Raw genomic sequence first — 22368 nt, 5'->3', positions numbered from 1 at the left:
GGAGCTTCTGCAAGAGAGAGAGATCTCCTGTGTGGACTTCAACTTATAAATAACATTTGGTCTTTTAAGTCATTTGACTTTAATCTTTTAGGGTGGAATCAGCTTTTAAACACTTGCTGATATTTTTTCTTAGCTATTTTACCCCCAGACAAGACATCAAATACTTTCTAGGTTGTCCTTATTCTGAGTGTAGCTCTAACAGAAATCTCAACGATATCAAATACAACAACACTAAGCCCAGGGGATGTAGTTTGGAACACTTGCATTTCACTGTCTCCTATGAAATACTTGTCAGATTATTCATTAAGCCTTGTTGTTGCTGGACTGGGCACTATGGCATGGAAACTCCCTTTGAAGTCAATGTGGTTTTCCATTCATTACACCTCTGACTGGCGCCTCCAAAGCTTAAAGGGACAGAAACTGAATAAATCTAAATAGCTTGTATCCAACCCAACCTGTGCTTGGACTAAACGTCGCTGTGTACTTTGCCATAAAAAATCAGCTGACTGATGTAGTATGATAAAGGATGACATTCAGCAGCGAACTATCTACCCTCATAGATGTGAGGCTACAAAAATGTCTTCTATTTAATGAAAAATAAATCAAAGATTTTAAGTTTATCTGAACTTTTTTAAAGGACTCTAGAAAACTTGGGTGACAACCAGGATGGTAATATTGATGGTCACCAAGCTTTCTTTGAAACAGATATTACTTGGAAATGGCTGAATATGGTGACCATAAGGGTATGTTCACACGGCGGGGGTCCGTAACGGCTGAAATTACGGGGATGTTTCAGCCTGAAAGCATCCCCGTAATTTCAGCCGTACCGGCATGTGCAGGCGCTTGAACGCCGCGTCAATTACGGCCGTAATTAGCGCTGCTATTCATTGGAGTCAATGAATAGCGGCTCCAATTACGGCCAAAGAAGTGACAGGTCACTTCTTCTACGCGGGCGTCTATTTACGCGCCGTCATTTGACAGCGGCGCGTAAATATACGCCTCGTGTGAACAGACAAACGTCTGCCCATTGCTTTCAATGGGCAGATGTTTGTCAGCGCTATTGAGGCGCTATTTTCAGACGTAATTCGGGGCAAAAACGCCCGAATTACGTCCGTAAATAGGCCGTGTGAACATACCCTTACAACTCAGATCTACTTGGGTTTGTGAGCTTGGGATAAATCACTGAATAACTAGACAACTTTGCCAGCCTAGAAAATCTGGGTGGCAACTGGCATGGTGACCATATTGATTCTTACCAAGCTTTCGCGAACTCTAGGAAATGGCTGAATAAGATTTCACATTAGTAAGTAACTCAAGGGCTTGTACTTACAGGTGATTGTTTTGATGAGCAAACGATGGTCGTATGAGGAAGAAACATGTACAGCAGTTCCCCAATAAGCTTGAGCAGTTGCTCTGTCAAACTGTCAGCAGAATACCAGATGGCCATGTCTTCTGCATTACATTTAATTTCCCCACTACTATTAGGGAATTACAGTATATGCAATTCATAGCAGTTTCCCAAATCTAGATTTTAAATCTCTGTTCCTGAGATGACGTTCTTTGGCACTACTTGCACTGCGAAATCTTACATAGGCTTGGGGTTCAAAAACACCCCACACCTTACATGTGTGATCTATATGAGCTGCATGTTTTGTATATAGGGCACCAAAATAACAAGAGATTATATTTCTACATCAGCGTTTGCACCGGGGGCAGAGCTTGGGTTGTGTCAAGGGAGTGCAGACTTTCTATTAAAAAAAAACAACAACAAACCAACATAAAAACGTGCAAGTCTAAACATAGTGGTTTCTTAAATCCATGGAGTGTATGAAAACCACCAGAGAACACCAGTTGTTACTCATGACATACTGTACTTTTACTGCAGGTGGTGAGGTAGGAAGGAATGTGTGAAGAGTCAGAGGTTAAAGAAGCCATCACAAATCTACTGCATTGTGAAGTTTTTGCTGTTGTAAAGCTCCAGAAAAGACAGATCTGGTGCAGTATCTGCCAGTTATGGGCCACCTCACCTCCCTACAAGTTCACTTTGTCAGCTGTTTCATGTAAACATTGACAGACAGAAAACCAGAAAATCCTTTACATACAACAGTGTAGGCTGTGCAGGCCTCATATACACTAGAAACATTATTTATTTACAGATGTAGCAGAGCTGAATATGTCAGTTAACTATATTGTTTCTTTATCTTATTATCGCTGAACTAAGATAATGTTGTAGCTTTACCTGCAAATTATACATAACAAATAGGAATTGTGCAAAGTGACAAACTCAGCTCTGCTACACCAGCAGATCAGATTCATAGTCGTAAATGGAGACTAATCATGGTTTTCTAAACTCAGACAACTTCCCTTTCTTATCATGTAGAATAACATAGGCAGTGGTAGTTTCTCAGTTGTCGTTTGAAGTTCTACAACTCCTAGGTGCTAAACAACAAGTACAGGCTAAGAGATACAAGAGAACAACAGCTGACACGTCATAGTATTCTGAGATTAAACCTGGTTACTTCAGGGAATCTTCAAAACATGACATGACACTGCTACATCTGATATTTCAAGTCACATATAAGTATGCAAAGAAGGCCTGACAATCTGGGAATGACCCAATTGTCAAATTTGCTCTTCAGGCATCTTATTTTGGGGCAAAAAAGGCAGCACAATGACACTTGGGAAAAGTTTGAGCTTCTTTGGTATAGAGGACGTGAACATTCATGGTAATACTTGGTCTCCAAGAGAAGGCAATGATGTTACATCTGTATATCATTCTAGACATAAGTCTAGACTTGGATCTGGCTGATACGATTTCCACTTCCAGTAATCTGTTGGAAGAAGGTACAGCACAACTTCTCCAAAGGAGGCAGGGGCTGCCCTACAATACCACAGTGTGACCAAATAAACATCTGCAGCACCCCCTCCCACTACTTAATGGACTGTGATCACTACATTATTATTATAATTATTCCCTATAGAGTACAAACATAAAAGTGAGAAGTCCTGTAGAAACAAATCAAGCACCTTATCATGAACCTGTTAAAAACATACATTATCAATGGTGGCATTTATTTCATTTTATACTGACTTTTGGCTTTATGTGCACCAAATGCTTCCAAATAGATGGCTGATAAACATATCTGGCATACATGAAAATGTCAGAGGTATGAAAAGTTTACATTCCCAAGTCCTAAGGCCACATAGGAATAAAAAAGGACACACTCACACAGAACCCCTCATTATATGCTGGAACATTGTATATGGGGCATTTGTAAGAATATAGTAATAGAACCTTACAATGCACTAAAAGAAAAAACATCACTACACACCATAACATGGGAGAACTACATACAGTATACAGAACAATACAAACAACAACATAATTTGATGAAAATGTTATTTTTCTCTGTATTATATTTACTTATTGGGGTCCTGTTTACAAACTCTTGATAAACATAAATATTAGCAACATTTAAGAACTTGGACACTCTTCACATTCTTGGTGTGGGACACGGGAAATGCTATGGCTTGGGTAAGGTTTTGGCAGAATGTAGCCAGAACAATGTCTGGCACATTAACCCTTTGTTGTAACACATAAGTAGCCATGATTGGAACTTGTTGCACTATGTACACAGTTTAGTACAACCCTGTCCAATGCGTTATATAAAATCATTTCATTGTATCTATCAGATCTATGGTGATTAACTCTATACTGGACTTCAGTTGTGTCCATCAGCTAAGGAGTTAAAACACAGACACCCCTGGTTTATGGGATTGCATAATCCACTGTCAGGAAAGGAAATAGCAACATTCCTTAGCAGAGCCCTGTGGGTGGAAAGGGGTTAATGCAATTCCCTCTTATCCTTAAGCCTACATAGGTTTAACTGGAAAAGGTTTATCATGCATGGATCTTACACAATGATGTAACCCCCCAAATTCTGAATACCCACTTACTTCAAAAAATATCTCTGGCCCGTGTGGGTGAATGCCATCTCCCAGCCGGGTGGCAAGGGCAGCTCATCTGTCACATCATAGGACTGCTGGCGGAGGTGGGCATGCTGCTGTGCTGGGCTGGGGACGGTACCGGTACCAGCACCTAGTTGTAAGGAAGCAGGAGAAGAATGGGATCGGACATGAAGGATCCCGAGCCTGGGGGGGTGACTTCCAGAATCCGTGCTAGATTGCCTGGAGTGGGAGCCTGAGTCTGGTTCCTTGAAGAAGGACTCTGGTAGGATTTTCTTCCTCCAAGAATTGGGTTTGGGGTTCATGACAGAGTTAAACAAGTTCTCCAAGTCCGTGTCCAGATCCTGGGTGACATGGATCACTTGCTGCCCTGGAGGGGGGAGACCTGGATTCTGGTTCATCCTTGTAGAACCAAAAACAACAGAGTACTAAAAACCTGGGGAAGTTCACAGATTGTCCCGGTTCACACCAAGAGCTGGCCTGGATTTTAAGAAGACGACGAAGGGGGTGGAAAAAAAAAAAAAGAAAACAGCGAGCAGAGCTGAGATTGCTGGAGAAGTCTTAGAATGTTGAGAGTGTGAACGTTCCCCAGAAGTTGAGGAGCATTGTAACGTCACGCCTAAAAGTTCTCTCCCCTCTCTGACCTGGAGCAGCCTCTGAGAACCAAAGGTCCAAACCCGGGTGTGTGGGTGGCCCCGCTCCCAGATCTTCACCCGCTGTCTTCACAGTGTCCCAAGCAAAGTAAGAAAATGTCAACTCACAGGACAGAGAGAGGCGTCTCTAGCCCTGAATAATGTATGAGCTGTGCCCTGCCCTGCTCACCCTCCTCCTCCTCTAGACCGGGACTTTACCTTACAGGGCAAGAGCCCGAGGCTTTCACTCCCACGTACAGTTCGGGTTACAAGTGTGGGTGAAAACATGCAGGAGTTTGCCTGGAAATCACTTTCTGCACAGATTCACCAGCCATTGCCCTCTCTCTTGCTACAGTTGTATAACATGGAACCCGAACAAAACAAGCTGGGATTTTCCTAAACATGCTCTTTTAGAGGCAGAATAACAATTCTATCTATCTATCTATCTATCTATCTATCTATCTATCTATCTATCTATCTATCTATCTATCTATCTATCTATCTATCTATCTATTCTATCTATCTATCTATCTATCTATCTATCTATCTATCTATCTATCTATCTATCTATCTATCTATCTATCTATCTATCGAAAAAATGAGCAGCAACTCCAAGGATTCAGGTGAAAAAAATGGGTACTTTATTGCCCGTGCAACGTTTCTGCTCCGTCCACTAGAGCCTTTCTCAAGCAAATGACAATATGTAGGTTCACACAATATAACAGGGTATCAATCAAAGGTGGTATGAACAGTAATCAGTGATAATGTAAAGGATTGTACATAGGAGACAATACATAATACAGAGTATAGAAATTCATAAGAAAACTTGATCCATCAATAAAAAGCCGTATTGGTACATACAGACAAGTACAACATTAATAACTGTATAAACAAGGTGGTGATCACAAGTGTTGTGGTGAATTAAAATCAGTACATCACCTCTGAGTATATCGCAGGTGTAAGCCGAAAGCGGCGTCCGTGCAGCGCAACTGCGCATTTCCGGAAGTGTAGTGTAATTAGGGGTAACAGGACATGAACGGCGCATGCGCCGTGAGGGAATGAAGCCAAAGCGGTCATATTGGTATATGAAGATCATGCATTAGATCAGGGGTCTCAAGCACGTGGCCCATGGACCGCATGCGGCCCCTGAGGCTGTCATCTGCGGCCCGCGGGACACAGAGCCGCTAGTACAGGCTCTGCTCCGGGACTCTGTGGAATTCCCTGACATCGCTGTCCATATATGGACAGTGTTGTCAGGGTCTTCCCCAGAGCGGAGTCCCGGGCAGAGCGCTAGTACAGGCTCTGCTCCGGGACTCTGTGGAAGTCCCTGACATCGATGTCCATATATGGACAGTGATGTCTAGGGCTTCCCCAGAGCCGGAGTCCCAGGCAGAGCGCTAGTATAGGCTCTGCTCTGGGACTCTGTGGAATCCCCTGCCATCACTGTCCACATATGGACAACGATGTCTAAGGCTTCCCAGAGCTGGACAGTGATCTCAGGAGCACAGCTGGAGTCCCAGGCAGGGTGCTAGAAGCCGCTCTGCTCTGGGACTCCAGCTCTGGGCAAGCCCCTGACATCACTGTCCATATATGGCACTGTGGCAGCATCTACAGAGGGCACTGTGGCAGCATCTACACAGAGGACACTGTGGCAGCATCTACAGAGGTGGCAGCATCTACAGAGGGAACTGTGGCAGTATCTACAGAGGGCACTGTGGCAGCATCTACAGAGGGCACTGTAGCAGCATCTACAGAGGGCACTGTGGCAGCATCTACAGAGGGCACTGTGGCAGTATCTACAGAGGACACTGTGGCAATATCTAGGGGTGTGTGGCATTATCTACAAATGGCACTGTGGCATTATCTACCGAGGGCACTGCGGCAGTATCTACAGAGGGCACTGTGTCACTAACTTAAAAGGGGCTGCCCAATCTTGACATTTGTGTGTCTGCCAAACGCTGCCAACTGAGCCGCATGACTGCATTTAGCGACACTTAAACTGGAAAACTGTATTGTTGAAATGTGGCCCGTCAACTTCTAAATTTTCCATATGTGGCTCACTTACCTGGCCGAGTTTGAGACCCCTTGTCACGGAGCGGGTTAGTGGACCCACTAGGCCGTACCGCCGCAGCGGGGAGGCAGCTGGCCAAACTACAGGACACCCCAGAAATACAATGTCCCGCACAAGGGTACCTGAATAGTCCAGATGGTGGCCGCAGCTCTGACACAGATGAGATGGGTGCAGCAGATGGCGCCAAACGTGGTGGATGACACAGGAGCCGCAAGTTGCGCCAGACGTGGCGGATTCCTCCGGACGTGGCAGATAACACAGGACGTGGCAGATTCCTCCGGACGTGGCAGATGACACAGGACGTGGCGCATTCCTCCAGATGTGGCAGATGACACAGGACGTGGCGGATTCCTCCGGACGTGGCAGATGACACAGGACGTGGCGGATTCCTCTGGACGTGGAAGATGACACAGGACGTGGCGGATTCCTCCAGACGTGGCAGATGACACAGGACGTGGCACGACTTGATACTAGGGCAAAGCACGGGAACCAGGAACGGGGAACAAGGTACGGGTAACAATAGGAACGGGAAACACTAAGGGACCATTTGCAAGACAGACTGGGAAAACTAACAACGCTCAGGCATCAAACTAGGGGGCTGGACCCCTCTTATAGCCCAGGGTACTCACGGGTCAAAGGTCGTTCAAGATGTCCGGTGTGCGCGCTGCCCCTTTAAGAGCGGGGACGAGCGTGCGCGCGCACCCTGCGGGTTCCGGCGGAGGTGAGTAGATGCAAGTGCTGGCGTCTCCTGAGGAGGAGGCTGGGGCCAGCGCATGTCGACTCGTGGCTGCGGCTGTCAGCAGTAGGGTTGGAGCTGACAGCCCGCAGCCACGGACATTACAGTATCCCCCCTCTTACGCCCCCTCTTCTTGGGACCGGAGCGAGAGAGAAACTTCTTTAGAAGAGATGGGGCATTGAGGTTCTCCTCTGGCTCCCAGGACCTCTCTTCGGGACGAAACCCCCTCCAATCCACCAAATTAAAGGTCTTTCCTCTCACTCTCTTGGTGTCCAAGATCTCCTTGACCTCAAAGATGTCCGAGGAGCCGCTGGGAGCAACCGCAGGGCTGGGAGTCTTGGCAACAGGATTGATCTGCTGCAGGACCTCGAATGGTCCAAGGAACCTGGGAGCGAACTTGTATGAGGGCACCTTCAAGCGAATGTTCCCAGAGGACAGCCAGACTTTAGTCCCCGGAAGATACTGAGGCGGCTCTCTTCTCTTGGTATCTGCCTTTCGCTTCATGCGATCTACTGCCAGCAAAATAGAGGACCGGGTCTGTTGCCAGATTTGCAGGAAGTCCCCATATGCTGAGTCAACAGCGGGAACCTGAGATGAAGTCGACACAGGAAGAGGGACTCTGGGATGTTGACTGTACACGATGTGAAACGGAGTGGAAGTGGTGGACTCACTTGTGTGGTTGTTGTAAGAAAATTCGGCCCATGGTAGAAGCTGTACCCAGTTATCGTGCTGTGAAGAGGTGAAGTGGCGGAGATAATTCTCCATGATCTGGTTGATCCTCTCAACTTGCCCATTGGACTGGGGGTGATAGGCAGAGGAAAAGTCCAATCTCACATCCAGGAGTTTACAGAGGGCTCTCCAGAACCTAGAGGTAAACTGAACCTACCGGTCGGACACAATGTGAAGAGGCAAGCCATGCAAGCGGAAGATGTGCTGAATGAAGAGACTTGCCAGACGAGGAGCAGAAGGTAGGCCGGTCAGCGGGATAAAATGAGCCATCTTAGAGAACCGGTCCACCACCACCCAGACAGTGTTACAACCTGCTGAGGGGGGGAGGTCTGTGACGAAGTCCATCGCAATGTGCTGCCAGGGGGCATTGGGTACAGGCAGATGTTGAAGCAGGCCGCCAGGCTTGGAGTGAGTCACTTTGTTAGAGGCACACACCATGCAAGAAGATACAAAGTCCAGAACATCCTTAGGTAGCTTGGACCACCAAAAGTGACGAGCAATCAGGTCTCGGGTTTTACGGAGACCGGCGTGCCCAGCAAGTTTAGAACTATGTCCCCAGCGGAGAATTCTTCTCCTGTCTGCCAACCGAACAAAAGTCCTCCCAGGAGGGATGTCTCTAACCTGCAGAGGATTAGCAGTGATAATGCAGGACAGGTCTATGATGGTCTGAAGGGACTCCACCGTGTCTTCCGTCTCAAACGATCTGGACAAGGTATCGGCCCTCACATTCTTGTCCGGGGGACGGTAGTGGAGCACAAACAGAAAACGGGTGAAGAACAGCGACCACCTGGCTTGACGAGGTGTAAAGGATCTGCCAGGCACAGCTTCGGGGTTAACACCCATAATTAATCAGTCAGCACCTGAATCTACATCCCTGAGACTGACTCCAGCTTCCACCACTCAGGCTGGCAGGCTTAGGAGTGGGAGAGCCTATCGCAACCTGGCCAGACTCAGCTAGCTCCCGCCCTCGGTCTATTTAAGCCTGCCCTTCCTGTCCCTCGGTGCTTGTGATTCTTTTCGTGTGGTTTCCTGGCCCAGCTACAGCTCCTTCTATTTTGATCCTGCTCCATACAGACCCTGGCTTACTGACTACTCTTCTGCTCTTCGTTTGGTACCTCGCACACTCCTGGCTTGACTCGGCTCGTTCACCACTCTGGTTGCTCACGGTGTTGCTGTGGGCAACTGCCCCTTTCCCTTGCTTGTATTCCCTTGTATGTTTGTCGTGCACTTACTGAGCGCAGGGACCGCCGCCCAGTTGTACCCCGTCGCCTAGGGCGGGTCAATGCAAGTAGGCAGGGACAGAGTGGCGGGTAGACTAGGGCTCACTTGTCCGTTTCCCTACCCCCCGTCATTACATAATCACAAGCCCATACCTAGTCTACCCTGGTCCCTGACACCACTATTGACCCCCGTGAGACCCTGGCTCAGCAAATGCAGGGTCTCTCCCTACAGGTCCAGGCCCTGGCTCAGAGGGTCAACCAGCCTGATGCTACCTTGGTAGTTCCCCTCACCTCACCTCTTGAACCCCACCTCAAGTTGCCCGACCGGTTCTCAGGGGACCGGAGGGCTTTTCTCTCCTTTCGGGAGAGTTGTAGGCTTTACTTTAGTTTAAAGCCTCATTCCTCAGGTTCTGAGAGCCAGCGGGTGGGTATAATTATGTCCCGGCTCCAGGAAGGGCCCCAAGAGTGGGCCTTCTCCTTGGCTCCTGACGCCGCTGAACTTTCCTCCGTTGATTGTTTCTTTTCTGCTCTCGGACTTATGTATGACGAGACTGACAGGACTGCCTTTGCCGAGAGTCAGCTGGTGACCTTACGTCAGGGTAAGAGACCTGTTGAGGAGTATTGTTCTGACTTTAGGAAGTGGTGCGTAGCTTCTCGGTGGAATGACCCTGCCTTAAGGTGCCAGTTTAGGTTGGGTTTGTCGAATGCCCTGAAAGACCTGCTAGTTAGCTATCCCTCTTCTGACTCCCTAGACCAGGTTATGGCTTTAGCGGTACGACTTGACCGACGTCTCAGGGAACGGCAACGTGAACGTTTATGTGTTTTCTCCTCCGACTCCCCCATGATGCCTCCCGAAGTTCCGTTGCTTCGTTCCTCCCCAAAAGACTCAGAGATACCTATGCAACTCGGGGCCTCCGTGTCCCCCCAACAACGTAGAGAATTCCGCAGGAAGAATGGTCTCTGCTTCTACTGTGCGGATGACAAGCATCAAGTGAACAACTGTCCTAAGCGTAAGAATGCAGCCAGAGAACTTCCGCGCCTAAGTGATCATCGGGGAGGTCACTTGGGCGCACAGGTATTTCCCGTAAATAGGAAACGTACTAAGATCTTGCTTCCCTTTCAGGTCTCTTTTGGTGGTAGGTCTGCTACCGGCAGTGCCTTCGGGGATTCAGGGTCCTCTACTAATATCATGTCTGTGGAATTTGCTATGTCTCTTGCTATGCCTCTGATTGATTTGCCTAAACCTGTCCCGGTAGTGGGTATCGACTCCACTCCTCTTGCTAATGGTTATTTTACACAGCATACCCCTGTGTTTGAACTCCTTGTTGGCTCCATGCATTTGGAGCAGTGCTCTGTACTGTTGATGCAGGGATTATCGTACGATTTGGTTCTAGGCCTTCCCTGGTTGCAGTTGCATAATCCCACGTTTGACTGGAATACTGGGGAGCTAACCAAATGGGGTAATGAATGTTTTACGTCATGTTTCTCTGTTAATTCTATTTCTCCCCCTGAGGAGGCGAACACGCTACCCGAGTTTGTTCAGGACTTCGCTGATGTTTTCTCTAAGGAGGCCTCCGAAGTGTTACCTCCTCATAGAGAATACGATTGCGCTATCGAATTGGTACCAGGAGCTAAGCTTCCTAAGGGTAGGATATTTAATCTTTCTTGTCCCGAACGTGAAGCCATGAGAGAGTATATCCAGGAATGCCTGGCCAAGGTTTACATTCGTCCCTCTACTTCTCCGGTAGGTGCTGGCTTCTTCTTCGTAGGGAAGAAGGATGGTGGTCTTAGGCCATGCATTGACTACCGTAGCCTGAATAAGGTCACGGTAAGGAACCAGTATCCCCTTCCTTTGATTCCTGATCTCTCAATCAGGTTCAGGGGGCCCAATGGTTCTCTAAGTTGGATCTACGGGGGGCGTATAACCTTATCCGCATCAAAGAGGGGGATGAGTGGAAGACTGCGTTTAACATGCCCGAAGGCCATTTCGAATACCTCGTCATGCCCTTTGGGTTGTGTAATGCCCCTGCGGTCTTCCAGAATTTCATAAATGAGATTTTGAGAAATTACCTGGGGATATTTCTTGTAGTGTACCTTGATGACATACTGGTGTTTTCCAAGGACTGGTCCTCCCACATTCAGCATGTCAGGAAGGTGCTCCAGGTCCTTCGGGAAAACAAACTGTTTGCCAAAACCGAAAAATGTGTGTTTGGGGTACAGGAAATACAATTTTTGGGTCAAATCCTCACTCCTCATGAATTCCGCATGGACCCCGCCAAGGTTCAGGCTGTGGCGGAATGGGTCCAACCTGCCTCCCTGAAGGCGTTACAGTGTTTTTTGGGGTTCGCTAATTATTACAGGAGATTTATTGCTAACTTCTCGGTCATCGCTAAGCCTCTTACGGACCTCACTCGCAAAGGAGCTGATCTCCTCCACTGGCCTCCTGAGGCTGTCCAGGCTTTTGAGGTCCTTAAGAAGTGCTTTATCTCGGCCCCGGTGCTGGTTCAGCCCAACCAAATGGAGCCATTTATCGTGGAAGTTGACGCATCTGAGGTGGGAGTGGGGGCTGTCTTGTCCCAGGGTACCAGGTCCCTCACCCATCTCCGCCCCTGTGCCTACTTCTCCAGGAAGTTTTCGCCAACTGAGAGTAACTATGATATTGGCAACCGCGAACTCTTAGCCATTAAATGGGCATTTGAAGAGTGGCGCCACTTCCTGGAGGGGGCTAGGCACCAGGTAACGGTCCTTACCGACCACAAGAATCTGGTTTTCCTAGAATCTGCCCTGATGCTAAACCCGAGACAAGCTCGATGGGCGTTATTTTTTACCAGATTAAATTTTTGGGTTACCTATAGGGCTGGGTCTAAAAATATTAAGGCTGATGCACTGTCGCGTAGCTTCATGGCCAGCCCTCCTTCGGAGGAAGATCCTGCTTGTATTTTGCCTCCAGGTATAATTATTTCCTCGATCGATTCTGATTTAGTCTCTGAAATTGCTGCTGATCAAGGTTTAGCTCCCGGGAACCTTCCTGAGAACAAGCTGTTTGTTCCCCTGCAATTCCGGCTAAGGGTACTTAGGGAAAATCATGACTCTGCACTATCTGGTCATCCAGGCATCCTGGGTACCAAACACCTAATTACTAGAAACTATTGGTGGCCTGGGTTGCCTAAAGATGTTAAGGCCTACGTCGTCGCTTGTGAGGTTTGTGCTAGGTCCAAGACTCCCAGGTCCCGACCAGCGGGCTTACTGCGTTCGTTGCCCATTCCCCAGAGACCTTGGACACATATCTCCATGGATTTTATCACCGATTTGCCTCCATCCCAAGGCAAGTCGGTGGTGTGGGTGGTAGTAGACCGCTTCAGTAAGATGTGCCACTTTGTGCCCCTCAAGAAACTACCCAACGCCAAGCCGTTGGCTACCTTGTTTGTCAAACACATCCTGCGTCTCCATGGGGTCCCTGTCAATATTGTTTCGGACAGAGGGGTACAATTTGTTTCATTGTTTTGGAGAGCCTTCTGTATGAAGTTGGAGATTGATCTGTCCTTCTCCTCTGCCTTCCATCCTGAAACCAATGGCCAAACTGAGAGGACTAATCAATCTCTAGAACAATATTTAAGGTGTTTTGTCTCTGACTGTCAATATGATTGGGTCTCATTCATTCCCCTCGCCGAATTTTCCCTTAATAACCGGGTCAGTAACTCGTCAGGGGTCTCCCCCTTTTTCTGTAATTTTGGGTTTAATCCACGGTTCTCCTCCGTTTAACCTGGTAGTTCCAACAATCCCGAGGTAGAGGACGTTCAGCGGGAACTGTGCACAGTCTGGGCCCAGGTTCAGAAGAACCTAGAGGCGTCCCAGAGCGTACAAAAAACTCAGGCTGATAGAAAACGTTCTGCTAACCCCCTGTTTATGGTCGGGGATCTGTTGTGGTTGTCGTCTAGGAACTTGCGTCTCAAGGTTCCGTCCAAGAAGTTTGCTCCCCGGTTTATTGGGCCGTATAAGGTCATTGAGGTCCTCAATCCTGTCTCCTTCCGGCTGGAGTTACCTCCGTCTTTTCGTCTACATGACGTGTTTCATGCCTCCCTCCTTAAACGCTGCTCCCCGTCCTTGGCTCCCTCGAGGAGACCTCCTGTTCCCGTCCTCACCCCTGAGGGGGTGGAATTCGAGGTGGCGAAGATTGTGGACAGCAAGATGGTCCAAGGCTCCCTCCAGTACCTGGTCCATTGGAGAGGATACGGGCCCGAGGAGAGGACTTGGGTACCCGCCCGGGATGTTCACGCTGGGGTATTGGTCAGGAGGTTCCACCTGCGTTTCCCCAGTAAGCCAGGTCCACTTAGAAAGGGTCCGGTGGCCCCTCATAAAAGGGGGGTTACTGTAAAGGATCTGCCAGGCACAGCTTCGGGGTTAACACCCATAATTAATCAGTCAGCACCTGAATCTACATCCCTGAGACTGACTCCAGCTTCCACCACTCAGGCTGGCAGGCTTAGGAGTGGGAGAGCCTATCGCAACCTGGCCAGACTCAGCTAGCTCCCGCCCTCGGTCTATTTAAGCCTGCCCTTCATGTCCCTCGGTGCTTGTGATTCTTTTCGTGTGGTTTCCTGGCCCAGCTACAGCTCCTTCTATTTTGATCCTGCTCCATACAGACCCTGGCTTACTGACTACTCTTCTGCTCTTCGTTTGGTACCTCGCACACTCCTGGCTGGACTCGGCTCGTTCACCACTCTGGTTGCTCACGGTGTTGCTGTGGGCAACTGCCCCTTTCCCTTGCTTGTATTCCCTTGTATGTTTGTCGTGTTTGTCGTGCACTTACTGAGCGCAGGGACCGCCGCCCAGTTGTACCCCGTCGCCTAGGGCGGGTCGTTGCAAGTAGGCAGGGACAGAGTGGCGGGTAGACTAGGGCTCACTTGTCCGTTTCCCTACCCCCCGTCATTACACGAGGATTAAGTCTTTGAGCGAACAGAAGGTAAGTGAGGTTCTTGTGGTCGGTGAAGATCAGGATGGGGTGAGCAGCGCCCTCCAGAAGATGTCTCCACTCCTCCAGAGCCAATTTGATAGCCAGCAGCTCCCGATCTCCAATGGAGTAATTGCGCTCAGCAGAAGAAAACAGTCTAGAGTAGTAGCCACATACTACTGCCTTTCCTTTGGAGCTCCTCTGGAACAGAAGTACACCTGCACCAACAGAGGAAGCGTCCACTTCCAGTGAGAACTGCCGAGATACGTCAGGATGATGGAGGATCGAGGCTGAAGTGAACGCTTTCTTGAGGCTAATAAATGCGGACTCTGCCTCTGGAGTCCACACTTTGGCGTTCACACCCTTCTTGGTAAGGGTCGAGATGGGAGACGTCAGAGAAGAGAAGTTAGGAATAAACTGCTGGTAGAAATTGGCGAATCCCAGGAACCGCTGTATGGCCCTTAAGCCTTGGGGACGTGGCCACTCCAGGACAGCCTTCACTTTCTCAGGATCCATCTTGAGGCCTTGATCCGAGATGATGTAGCCCAGGAAGGGCAGAGAATTCTTCTCAAAGACGCACTTCTCCAGCTTGGCGTATACATGATTCTCCCTCAATCGTAGTAGAACCTGACAGACATGCCTTCGATGAGTCATCGGATCTGGGGAGAAAATCAAAATATCATCGAGATAAACAACAACACAGACATAGAGTAGATCTCGGAAGATGTCGTTAACGAACTCCTGAAACACTGCGGGAGCGTTACACAGTCCGAAGGGCATCACCAGGTATTCGTAGTGCCCACCCCGGGTGTTAAATGCCGTCTTCCATTCGTCACCCCGGCGAATCCGGACTAGATTGTAAGCCCCACGCAGGTCTAGCTTAGAAAAAATTTTGGCCCCTCGTATGCGATCAAATAGCTCAGAGAATAGTGGCAACGGGTATTTGTTCTTGACTGTGATCAGGTTGAGGCCCCTGTAGTCAATGCAGGGACGAAGGGATCCATCCTTCTTTTTAACGAAGAAGAATCCAGCCCCGGCCGGGGAGGAAGATTTTCGTATAAAACCCCTCTCCAGATTCTCCTTGATATAGGCCGACATGGATAGAGACTCAGGCAAGGAGAGAGGATATACCCGTCCACGGGGAAGAGAGGCATTAGGAACCAGTTCAATGGGGCAGTCATAGGTGCGATGTGGAGGCAGCGTCTCAGCCTCCTCTTTGCTGAAAACATCTGCATATTGAGCAAAATGGGGAGGCAGTCCCGACAGCGACTGAGGCAGAGAAGGCTTGACAGGATGGATCTGCAACAGACAACGACCATGGCACCTGGAGCCCCATTGGAGAACCTCTCCAGAATTCCAGTCCAGGACTGGGGCATGTAGTCGAAGCCAAGGCAGGCCCAGCAGAACAGGATTGATGGCCTTGGGCAAAACAAGGAACAAAATAAATTCAGAATGAAGTACTCCAACCTGGAGCTTCAACGGCTTGGTTTTAGAGATAATGTGATCAGGCGGAGGCAGTCCATTAACTGAGGCAACAGCTAAAGATGTCTCCAGGGGAACTGTGGGCAGCTGAAGATGATCCACAAGCTCTTTCTGGATGAAATTTGCAGCCGAGCCAGAGTCAAGATAGGCAGAGACTTGATGCGTCCTGTCGCCGGATACCAGGGTCACAGGAAAAGTCAATTTGGAAGCGAATCCTCTGTTAGATTCCGTTCCACCTAGGGTTGTCTCTCCAACCAATCCTAGGCAATGGGGTCTCTCCGGCCTCTGGGGGCACAGACGCACAATATGGCCTCCATGGCCGCAATACAAACAAAGTCCAGAAGTGCGTCTGCGTTGTTTCTCCTGGGTAGACAACTTAACATTGTTACTCTGCATCGGGTCCTCTGGTGGGACGACTGAGGAGGATTGCGGGACAGCAGAATCCAGCCTGGGAAGTTCTCTCCCCCGGAGAACCTCTTGGGAACGTTCCCGGATCCTCATGTCGACACGGGAGGCGAGTAGGATAAGATCGTCCAGGGTAGATGGCAGATCGCGAGCAGCCAGCTCGTCCTTGATCCCTGAAGACAGTCCCTGCCAGAATGTAGCCACTAAAGCCTCGTTGTTACAGGTCAATTCAGCAGCCAGGATACGGAACTGAATGGCATACTCGCCCACGGAGAGGTCTCCCTGGTGTAGGGTCAGCAAGGATGCAGCAGACGAAGAAACTCTCTCAGGTTCCTCAAAGATCGAGCGGAAGGTCTGTAAGAAGCACTGCAAGTCCTGGGTCTCTGGTCCCTGATGTTCCCACAGAGGATTGGCCCATGCCAGGGCTTTTCCGGTAAGGAGAGATGATGAAGGTGATCCTGACGTCATCCGAACAGAAGGACCTGGCATGTAGTCTAAAATGGATCAGGCACTGATTCAAAAATCCCCTGCAGGACCTCGGATCTCCGTCATAGCGTGGAGGTAGCGGCAAGAAACACAGGGGGTTGGTACCTGCACAGACAGGAAGTGTAGCAGGCGGAACCGCAGGAACGGGTGCGGTGATGACTGTGGTTAGAGCAATCAGCCGATGGGCTATGGCGTTCACCGACAGGAGGAGCTGGTCTTGTTGTGACTGGAGATCCTCCATCTCAGCCAGCATGGCTTGTGTAGTCAACGTCTCAGGTTGACCAGCGGGGTCCATGGCCTGAGCTTACTGTCACGGAGCGGGTTAGTGGACCCACTAGGCCGTACCGCCGCAGCGGGGAGGCAGCTGGCCAAACTACAGGACACCCCAGAAATACAATGTCCCGCACAAGGGTACCTGAATAGTCCAGATGGTGGCCTCAGCTCTGGCACAGATGAGATGGGTGCAGCAGATGGTGCCAAACGTGGCAGATGACACAGGAGCCGCAAGTTGTGCCAGACTTGGCGGATTCCTCCGGACGTGGCAGATAACACAGGACGTGGCAGATTCCTCCGGACGTGACAGATGACACAGGACGTGGCAGATTCCTCCAGACGTGGCAGATGACACAGGACGTGGCGGATTCCTCCGGACGTGGCAGATGACACAGGACGTGGCGGATTCCTTCGGACGTGGCAGATGACACAGGATGTGGCGGATTCCTCCAGACGTGGCAGATGACACAGGACGTGGCACGACTTGATACTAGGGCAAAGCACGGGAACCAGGAACGGGGAACAAGGTACGGGTAACAATAGGAATGGGAAACACTAAGGCACCATTTGCAAGACAGACTGGGAAAACTAACAACGCTCAGGCATCCAACTAGGGGGCTGGACCCCTCTTATAGCCCAGGGTACTCACGGGTCAAAGGTCGTTCAAGATGTCCGGTGCGCGCGCTGCCTTTTTAAGAGCGGGGACGAGCATGCGCGCGCACCCTGCGGGTTCCGGCGGAGGTGAGTGGATACAAGCGCTGGCGTCTCCTGAGGAGGAGGCTGGGGCCAGCGCTTGCCGACTCGTGGCTGCGGCTGTCAGCGAGAGGCTGGAGCTGACAGACCGCAGCCACGGACATTACACCCCTGCATTAGATGCTAGTAAGCGCATGCGTAAAGTGTACGACTCGGTCATCGTGATTATAAAGAATAATTATATAGCAGTAATATAACATGGGATCATAAATGGTAGTGAGAAACAAAAAGGAAACCATATACATCGATGTATCCATATTTATGCTCACGTACAATAGCGCAACTAGAGTGTGTCAGTACACTCATAGATGTCAGATAGCCTGGTAACCTCATACACCGAGTGGGTATGGGAGAGGGGAGAGAATACAGAGACCATCACAGATGGTCACGATCCAAGCCCCAAAACACGGTGTAAAGGATCTGCCAGACACAGCTTCTGTGTCGACGCCCGTGGGTAATCAGTCTGCACCTGCTCCTAAGTCTGAGAGAGTGACACGATCTTCTACCAGTCAGGCTGGGAGGCTGAGGAGTGGGAGAGCCTATCACAGCCTGGCCAGACTGAGCTAGCTCCCGCCCTCTGTCTATTTATACCTGCATTTCCTGCTCCTCCTTTGCCTGTGATTCTTTTCTGTTTACTGGCTCTGCTGCTCCTGCTATGATTATTGACCTTGCTTCATTTTTGACCCTGGCTTTACTGACTATGCTCCTGCTCTGCGATTTGTACCTCGTGCACTCCTGGTTTGACTCGGCTCGTTCACTACTCTTGTTGCTCGCTGTGTTGCCGTGGGCAGCTGCCCCATTTCTCTTAGATTCTGTGTACCCTTGTCTGTTTGTATGTCGTGCACTTATTGAGCGTAGGGACCATCGCCCAGTTGTGCGCCGTCGTCTAGGATGGGCCGTTGCAAGTAGGCAGGGACTGAGTGGCGGGTAGATTAAGGCTCACCTGTGTCTCCCTACCCCGTCATTACACACGGAGTACCAGCAACCAGAGCGTGCGTTGGCTTGCTCATCGGCTCGAGGGACATGCACATAACTCCCTATGGAAAGTGTGGTGGGGGAAACCACACAAATGTGTATATCGAGGAAACCAAGGGTGGCATATGACAGCATATAACGTGACATGGGATGGGCATCAGGTATAGGTTCCTATCAGTAGACCAATTATACGAGAGGTACAAATAAGCTTAATACAGTGAAGGAAATAAGTATTTGATCCCTTGCTGATTTTGTAAGTTTGCCCACTGTCAAAGACATGAACAGTCTAAAATTTTTAGGCTAGGTTAATTTTACCAGTGAGAGATAGATTATATATAAAAAAAAAAAAACACAGAAAATGACAGTCAAAATGATATATATTTATTTGCATTGTGCACAGAGAAATAAGTTTTTGATCCCCTAACAACCATTAAGAGTTCAGCCTCCTCCAGACCAGTTACATGCTCCAAATCAACTTGGTGCCTTGCATTAAAGACAGCTGTCTTAAATGGTCACCTGTATAAAAGACTCCTGCCCACAGACTCAATTAATCAGTCTGACTCTAACCTCTACAACATGGGCAAGACCAAAGAGCTTTCTAAGGATGTCAGGGACAAAATCATAGACCTGCACAAGGCTGGAATGGGCTACAAAACCATAAGTAAGACTCTGGATGAGAAGGAGACAACTGTTGGTGCAATAGTAAGAAAATGGAAGACATACAAAATGACTGTCAATCGACATCGATCTGGGGCTCCATGCAAAATCTCACCTCGTGGGGTATCCTTGATCCTGAGGAAGGTGAGAGCTCAGCCGAAAACTACACGGGGGAACTTGTTAATGATCTCAAGGCAGCTGGGACCACAGTCACCAAGAAAACCATTGGTAACACATTACGCCGTAATGCAGTGCCCGCAAGGTCCCCCTGCTCAAGAAGGCACATGTACAGGCCCGTCTGAAGTTTGCAAATGAACATCTGGATGATTCTGAGAGTGATTGTGAGAAGGTGATGTGGTCAGATGAGACTAAAATTGAGCTCTTTGGCATTAACTCAACTCGCCGTGTTTGGAGGAAGAGAAATGCTGCCTATGACCCAAAGAACACCGTCCCCACTGTCAAGCATGGAGGTGGAAACATTATGTTTTGGGGGTGTTTCTCTGCTAAGGGCACAGGACTACTTCACCGCATCAATGGGAGAATGGATGGAGCCATGTACCGTCAAATCCTGAGTGACAACCTCCTTCCCTCCACCAGGATATAAAAAATGGCTCGTGGCTGGGTCTTACAGCGCGACAATGACCCGAAACATACAGCCAAGGCAACAAAGGAGTGGCTCAAAAAGAAGCACATTATGGTCATGGAGTGGCCTAGCCATTCACCAGACCTTAATCCCATGGAAAACTTATGGAGGTAGCTGAAGATCCGAGTTGCCAAGCGACAGCCTCGAAATCTTAATGATTTACAGATGATCTGCAAAGAGGAGTGGGCCAAAATTCCATCTAACATGTGTGCAAACCTCATCATCAACTACAAAAAAACGTCTGACTGCTGTGCTTGCCAACAAGGGTTTTGCCACCAAGTATTAAGTCTTGTTTACCAAAGGGATCAAATACTTATTTCTCTGTGCACAATGCATATAAATATATATAATTTTCACAATGTGATTTTCAGTTTTTTTTTTTTTAATATAATCTATCTCTCACTGGTAAAATTAACCTAGCCTAAAAATTCTAGACTGTTCATGTCTTTGACAGTGGGCAAGCTTACAAAATCAGCAAGGGATCAAATACTTATTTCCTTCACTGTATATCAAATTACCCAGAAGAAGATATAAAGAAATAACAATAGAAGCAAACAAGGATAATTGGTCTCCTGATAGGAACCTGTACCTGATGCCCATCCCATGTCACGTTATGTGCTGTCATATGCCACCCTTGGTTTCCTTGATATACACATTTGTGTGGTTTCCCCCCCCCCCCGCCACACTTTCCATAGGTAGTATGTGGATGTCCCTCAAGTCGATGAGCAAGCCAACGCACGCTCTGGACGGAGCAGAAACGTTGCACAGGCAATAAAGTTCCCCTTTTTTTTTTACCTGAATCCTTGGAGTTGCTGCTCATTTTTTCGATTTCTGTGTAATTGGAACTTTGGTCTGTTCCTCAGAGCTTGCACCCACACGCTGCCAGTTCTGCTGGGCTTTGTATATATCTGTATATTGATGTACTGGCTTGCATGGACTTTTTTCCTCTTTTCTTTTTCTAGATATGTCTCTATCAACAGACACTGCAGGTACTCTAACCCCCGATGGTTTTTCATATTCTGAAGGCGATGTCGAGCGGATCCTGCTGGGACTCCAGGGTGATATGGGATTTTTGACCACAACGTTCACCACAGACCTCAAACACAAACTTGAAAACGAATCCAAGAGAGCTACTACATTACAGCTTCACCTGGCTACCCTTGGAGAGTACTACAAACAGAAGCAGATACCAAGAGGTATGCGTTCCAACCTAAGACCTAACCTTTTTTCGCAACCGATACAATCAACTGTCTAATAAATATGCTCTAGACGTTATCCTATTAAACCTGGAATTTTTGCAACAGGAGATTGTTACAGTTGAGACTAACATACAGAATACTGACACAGCTTTAAAATCCGCTATCTCTAGTGATGAATATGATAGATTCTCTAGCAATTTGACATCTATGACCCTTTGGATTAAAAATGAACAAGAAGAAATTAAGAGGAGGAAATGGAACAGAGATACTAACGTTTACCTTAAAGGTCAAGTTTACAGCTGCAGAACACTTATGACTACAGAGACAGCACTGGCAACAGAGATAACAGAAGGAAGAAGAAATCGTGTCCATCCACTAGGACCATGTTGGGTGATATGTCCTCTTTTTTAGGGGTAACCCAGGGCCCTTCTACAACAACAAGAAGCGCACCAGAAGAGGGGGAAGACGCCACCATTGGCACTCAGATTCACAGAACGAACAGATCGAAACCCTCAACAGCGAGAGCTCTGAGCGATGTCCCTGAGAAAACGATAGTGGTAAACATTTCTTCCAAAATACTAATTAATATCTCAACTTTCTCTTTTGAACAAAGGCTTATCCTTTTGTCCTTCATCTCATGTTGACTGGTTCAAAATTGAGACTGACATGTTTCATTTTTATAGGTCTATCAAATTGAAGTGGTGGTTCTCTGGACAATCTACAAGTAAGATACAATCTAACTCTGAATTGAGTCTCAAAAAATAGCTCATTCTGAGAATGTATGCACTTGAGGCTAGTTCATATATTAGAGATATGTCCGATTTTCTTTGTAAATTACGTGATGTCATTTTACCACCAGATACCCATGTGACACTGGTGTCATTCGATGTTACCAGTCTTTATATGGTCATCGACCACACCAAGGGTATTTCAACAGTTAAAAATTTCCTTGAAACCTCTGATTACACCTCTGATTGTCATAAATTCCTGATATAACTACTAAATGTCATTCTAAGACGTAATTACTTTTTATTTGGTGATAATATATTCTTTCAACTACAGGGGACCGCAATGGGTTCAAATAAGGCACCAACCTATACTAACATGTACATGCGCACACTTGAGGAAACATTGATCTATACATCCCCACATTTCACACATGTCCTTAGGTGGTGGCGCTATATTGACGA

General features: G+C 48.2%; 1 protein-coding gene and 1 long non-coding RNA gene across 2 annotated transcripts in view; one reads left to right on the top strand and one right to left on the bottom strand.

Annotated features, from left to right (window-relative positions):
- The window catches only part of WWTR1 (WW domain containing transcription regulator 1), an 89026-nt gene extending 84319 nt beyond the window's left edge, over positions 1-4707 (bottom strand). Inside the window, exon 1 of the mRNA XM_075861437.1 lies at positions 3958-4707. Within this exon, the coding sequence (XP_075717552.1) occupies positions 3958-4367 (410 nt within the window). The 5' untranslated portion in view covers positions 4368-4707. The remainder of the gene's footprint in view (positions 1-3957) is intronic.
- LOC142759351 (uncharacterized) lies at positions 4552-22152 on the top strand. The gene is made up of 4 exons (XR_012883125.1): positions 4552-4707; positions 20942-21175; positions 21349-21735; positions 21862-22152. It is a non-coding gene; the product is annotated as an uncharacterized LOC142759351 (long non-coding RNA).
- Positions 22153-22368: the final 216 nt, after the last annotated feature.

Source organism: Rhinoderma darwinii, chromosome 4 (assembly GCF_050947455.1).
Source record: "Rhinoderma darwinii isolate aRhiDar2 chromosome 4, aRhiDar2.hap1, whole genome shotgun sequence".
Lineage (NCBI taxonomy): Eukaryota > Metazoa > Chordata > Amphibia > Anura > Rhinodermatidae > Rhinoderma > Rhinoderma darwinii.
This window is presented reverse-complemented; position numbering and strand designations above follow the sequence as displayed.